Genomic DNA, 5,804 nt, shown 5'->3' with positions numbered 1-5,804 from the left:
CTGAAACAAGAAATCAGAAATATAAGTTTGGAAAGAGGATGGGAAGAGGGACACTTAAACAGTGCAGCTTGTCAAACCTGGGTGCAGACAGCAGCAGAAGAGACAGTAAATAAGCAGCTACCAACTTAAATGAACGAGCAGTAAGGAGACTGTTCTGGTCAGACAATAAATCCCATCTCTGCTCCAAGTGTTGACTGCAAGTAAACAAGAGGGGTAATAATGGGAAGGGTACAAGATAAAACTGCCCATAAAAGTCATACATCAAACCCTCCTTCAGCCTTCTGCAGTCCTGCAAGCTGCAGGAAGGGCAGAAGGACCAACAGGCAGCTCCACCAAAGCAGTTCAGGTGTGTTTACCCAAGGGGCCCACCTTCCACTGAATCCCCTTCTGAAGGCTTTGCATAAGCTGAGACTTCAGCCAGTGAAGGAGTCTGATAAAACCTTGATTTAGCCAAGGCTATTAAAGAGGGCACTGTTTGTGCAACTCCTGTTGTAAACCACCAAATTCCACAGGACTTGTGACAAAAGGGAGATCTGCACTGAAGCCAAGGGCAGGGCACAGCCTAAGCCACCACACAGCCTGGGAGCAACCATCCATAACAGTTCAAAGATAAATTCCCTCTTCCCATCACCTCTCCCTTTCTCCCCTCCATCCTCAGCTCTTTTCTCTCCAAATCCTCTTCCCTGAGGAGCTCCCAATCAGTTGTTGCTTCAGGCAATAGAGGAATTGACAGCAAGTACTTTGTTTGCATTGGGTTTCAGGACTAACAGCATCACCATATGAACAGAGGCTATCACCAAAACTGGATCACTTGTCTGCAGACACAGGCAGATCTACATTAGGAAAGAAAAAGCTGCCAGTACAGGTAATTCAGAGCACACATCCCCACAGAGAGATACAGCTTCTTCTGGCAAAAATAATCCTTTAGGTCTTGTAGCTAAATAACACCTCCAAGCAAAATGAGCTCCCTTGACAAAGGCCCCACTGTGTGGTGCAGTATTTGGCTACGGGGTATTGAAGTGTTTCAGACTGGAGAACAGTCACGTTGATTTGACAGTATTTGCAGAAATCTCACTTGTTAACCAGTGCTGAGCAGCCACCAGAGCAGGAGTTCACTTCCAGAGGCTCCTCTCCATCCAAGAGAGTCAGAAATTCACTTTGGTGTTGTTTTTAGTTTTTAAAAGCAGCAGTCTTCAGAAGTGGGATCTGTTAAAAATGCACATACAGGCCTCCCAAGCTCAGGGCAGAGGGAGCAGGGTAATTACTACTCCAGGCTGCTCCCAGCTTTTAAGATTTTAATACCACCTCAGTGTAAGCTTTCCCTGTGTGATCACTCACTGCTCCTGATGGGGAAAGCCCTACTCCTCCATCTGCTCTGCCATCCCACCACCATCTCTGTCACTAAACCGACTCCTCGGAGACCTGAGAGCATCTAAGAGAAAAAACTGTCTTTATGGCTTTAAAAATCCTACTCACAGCAATAGGCCAGTTAAAAAATAAAATGAAATAAAATAGAAGTATTGATCTGGAATATTCCTTTCTGTAAACACTGCCTAGGAAAGATGATGATCTAACTTTCCGTAGTCTCAACACATGCCAAGAGGATATTAAACTGTGACTACAAGAGTGTTTATAAAATCTGTCTTAAATCCACAGCTTAAATGTGAACAGCCCACAAGTCACCTGTAGTTTAATGAGGAAGTGACACACTGCAGTGTTTTAGAAAATGCCACAAGGTTGTACTGTAGATTGTACTTTAAAATGCTACTCTGAAGACTGTCAAAAGCCACCGTACCAGGCTCTTGAGACAAAGGACAGTCAGTTAAAAGAGACTTGACATTTAGCCAAATCAAAATTCAAGAGGCAAGTGCACTTGCAGTATCTCATGCCATCAAAGCATTCTCTAGTACCGCTGGGAAGGGCTCTCAGCCCGGGCTGCATTTCCTTCTCCTGCTCTCTGACAAGTACCTAAAAGACATGGGTGAAGTTCTCTCTGAAGGAAGCTTCCAGCCAGCTCGCAGCGCAAACGTTCAATTTGAAGACAAATCTGCACACAAAGCCCTTGACTATGATATGATTTTATTTTGGCAATATCCTCCTCATTACAAACACTTCCACTGGTCTCAGCTCTGCAAATACCCGACTCTCCCCACACGTACAGACTCCACAAACCGCTACAGACTGCGGAAGGAGCTCGAGCTGACAGCAGAGGATCTACTCTCTGCTTGACTGTGGCCAAAGCAAGTCATGGTCTGACTCTGAATTGTTTTTCAAACTCCAGCAAATCTTTAAATAAATATCAGTCAACAGGCCCGGCTAGCACAGTGGTAGCTCTACGGTGAACTTCCTCATCTCCCACTTCAAGAACAAGCCAGGGAAGGGAAAGGACACAGCAACTTCCTGGATACAAGGCAATTTCCTGGTTTAAATATCCTTATAACTACCTGAGCTCTCCTCTACCTCTCTCCATTCACCTGGCACAACTGGATACTTGAAGAACAGTCCCTGCTGCTTATCTGCCACTTGCACCCAGCACTATTCAGCACTTGCATCATTAGTTCCAGCCATGCCAAAGCCGTGCAGCTGAACCACCACCAAACACCACATGGATTTTCCTCTAGTCCTACCAGTCTGCTCCTCCTGAAGAAACTTCCCCTAAACCTGGCACTGGTCAGCAGGGAAAGCTTCCAGGTAAAGCCAATCTGCTCAGACACATTACATGTTCCATCTAAACTGCACAGAAAATCTCAAAGCTCAACTGCTCCACGCTCACCCTACTCCACCACCATCCCCACCTGTAACCCTTTCCAACTACACTACTTTTTAGTGGGTTATTCTTTTCCCTTTCCAAAATCCTTTGATGCAGTTTCACCCTGTAAGATCTGTGAGCCTCCTGCTACAGCATTGCATTTATTTCCTGAGACAGAAAAGAGTTGGTTCCACCTCTTCTCCTCCCATAGCACCACACAAGAACTCTTTCCAGAAGGCAAGAACAGGGTTTGGAGATGAGGAGAGAGCAGCATCACGAGGTTTCTGTGATCTGACTCCCCTGTGCCATCCTCTCACATGCTGGCAGGATGACCTAATGAGGAAGGCTGACATTACTCTTCCTCCAATCCCATCAGAAATTCTCCTTGAGCTGCAGGAGGTTGCTGCAAGTCCTCCCAACATACTGTCTATCCCAAAAGCAGGTCTCACCTCCCACTCATTCCCAGAAAACACCACCCTGGTTTTAGTGCTGGGGACCCAGCTCCCTAGGATCAGGGATCAGAACACCAGTGTCTATCTTTTGCTCATTACAGTTGTTTAGGTTCCCAGCCTTGCTTTTTTCACCAGCATCTTCTGTGCTGCAAACCAAATGAAATGTCTAGAACACCCACATCCACAGCCTGTAATGAGTTTACAAGAGTATCACGTCATGCAGGAGCACTGGGGAGGCATTAGCAAGCTTCCATCAGCAATCTCCTCCAACTCAAACACACAAGCAGGGAGTGGGATGGAATACTTGTACCCGCTGTGCCAAACACTGCAGTCAGAGGGAGAACTAAATGCGTCTGTTTGACTCTGGAGGTTAAAAAGACTTGCTAGACCTCCATCCCTGGCAGCACACAGGCCCATTAGGGATCAGCACTGGTCACAGAATCTTTCACTGCTGCAAATGCAGCTTGTAATCAGGTGCCAAGTGTCCTAATTACAGCAGGACTTTTCATCTGGGAAAGAATTTTAGAAAAGAAAAAAAAAAAATCATCCTCTCAATTTATAAGATATAAATAAATATCTAATGTTATTTATGTGTCAGTGGTCCTGAATCCAAGGAGGATCTTTATTACCTGAAGTTTCACAAGGTATTTGGTTCTTATAAGCCAGCACCATCTCCTCTCCCTGGCAGATGCTAACATAAACAAAAGCTCTGAAAACTCAAAGTGAAAATTAGACTAACCATTGAGTCACTCATCCTACAACCAGAGGAGAATACACAATGGGAAACTCTAAAGATTGGAAGCGTGCCAGAATGCCATGCTCAGAGCCTGAATCAAAACCAACTCTGGAAGTTGTGCATTAAATGAAGCAAGGAGACTGAACAGCTTTCAGATGTCTGGTTTATGTCACACTGCTCCTCCCCAGGCTTGAGATCAGGACTCCTCAATTTTTTATTTTAACAACATACCTACAGGCAAAGAGCAACAGAGCCTAGATGCACCAGGTGTCTCAAGGGGCCCTACTCCTAATATTGCGTGTTGTTTTAAAGTTCTTTTACTGCTTATACTAAAGGTCATAAAAAAACTTTAAAAAGAACGCACAATATTAGAGGACAGACTCACCCTCATAAGACTGCTCCATCGCTATTAAAGGGCACAACTGCCCTCCCCAGCAAAGTACAGGCTGGGATGTGACACAGGGGGAAAGCCAGCAGTCACGCATCTTTTGCAACCTGAAAAAACAAGGGATGTATTACAAACATGTTGAAACAGCCCCTGAGCTCCTAAGGGAAGTCAAGTCCAAAAACCACTGCACAAGAAGCTGAAAATGTCTTTATTTATGGGAGACTTTTCACTGTGGGCAAATCCATCCTGTGAATGGTTCCAGATTTTGCACCCCTTTCCATCCAAACCTCATCTGCATATAATGCCTCACACCTTTCCACTTCAGAGAGGTCACTACTCCCACCTTAGAGATGGTAAAACTACATGTCCTTCGGTCTCAGTTTAGGCAGTAGCTGTGTGTCACACTGCTGTGCTGTACCCCCACCAGAGCATCCATCTTCCTCACTGACGTTAAGAGCCAAGGCAAGAAGCCCACAACGTAAAAGTTTACTTTGAGAAGGACAGTCAGGAGGTCACACTCTGGATCCTGCTGTCATTCAGCCTCAGAGCATCCCTGGGAGCCCTGCAGAGAGTTACAGCAGCACATCACACAGCCAGCTCTGTGTGCCATGGTCCAGGGAAGCTGCTCCATGTCTCTTCTCATTACATCTTTAAAAAAGGAGTTATTTTTAAAACAAAGAGCAGAAAATAAAGACTGCCCACTTGCTCTCTCAGTCCTGAGAACCTGGAGCTTGTCCCCAAGGGACTTGTGTTCTATGTTCATGCAACAGGAGAAGCCTTATAAAAACATGTCCCATCTGTTGCAGCAAAACTTACTTTTTTATATAGAAACTTTATTTTCAGAGTTGTTATCAGTGAAGGGAAAGTGATATAAAACTGACCATACATAGCAAAAATACATGAATCAAAAAAAAACCCCTTTCCACTCTCAAACACAAGGATTTCCCTCTCCACCTCACACCCAAAGAGGTCCATCACCATTACCCAATACACCTCCCATCAACACCAGTGATCCCAGACAAACAGCCAAGTCAGCTCCGTAGAGATAATCTGTGCTAAGGATTGAACACACTGCTTATTAAGCTAGCTGGACAAACAGAAAAATTCTTGCAGTTTAGGGTGGCAGCACAGCTGTATTTAGTAATGTTTCCAATGTAAGCATACCCTTGGAGACAGAAACAGGCCAGCAGCTGCCTAAGGGGTAGCCAAGATGCTATCTGCTGTGGCAGTCAAACAGGCACTGAGCCCCCTCGATTTTGGGAGCAGCTTCCTGAGAAGCAGCAGAAAGGAAACCCAAATCCTGCTTGAGGATGACAGCTCCCCAATTCACAGATGCCTGCCTTAGAAAAGACCCTAAAGCTGGCAACACCCCAATATGAACCAAACAAATTAATCAGAAAGATCAAGTGTCAGGGTAAACTCAGTGCTCCTCTGTGCAGCAAGAGCCCCGTTATGGAGCCAGATGTTACACACCCCCTT

At 45.3% G+C, this 5,804-nt stretch overlaps 1 protein-coding gene across 2 annotated transcripts in view; it reads right to left on the bottom strand.

The window, feature by feature from the left end:
- The window catches only part of LOC104531108 (phosphoribosyl pyrophosphate synthase-associated protein 1), a 27,770-nt gene that overhangs the window by 20,948 nt on the left and 1,018 nt on the right, over positions 1-5,804 (bottom strand). The window contains exon 2 of one of the 2 annotated variants that reach the window (XM_010175899.2): positions 2,492-2,511. The exons of the other annotated variant lie outside the window; for it this stretch is intronic. Coding sequence (XP_010174201.1) covers positions 2,492-2,511 — 20 coding nt within the window. The remainder of the gene's footprint in view (positions 1-2,491; positions 2,512-5,804) is intronic. 2 annotated transcript variants of the gene reach the window in all.

Source organism: Antrostomus carolinensis, unplaced genomic scaffold (genome assembly GCF_000700745.2).
Source record: "Antrostomus carolinensis isolate BGI_N321 unplaced genomic scaffold, ASM70074v2 scaffold21089, whole genome shotgun sequence".
Taxonomy (NCBI): Eukaryota; Metazoa; Chordata; class Aves; order Caprimulgiformes; family Caprimulgidae; genus Antrostomus; species Antrostomus carolinensis.
The sequence above is the reverse complement of the archived record's forward strand: the minus strand, read 5'-3'. Positions and strand labels throughout refer to the sequence as shown.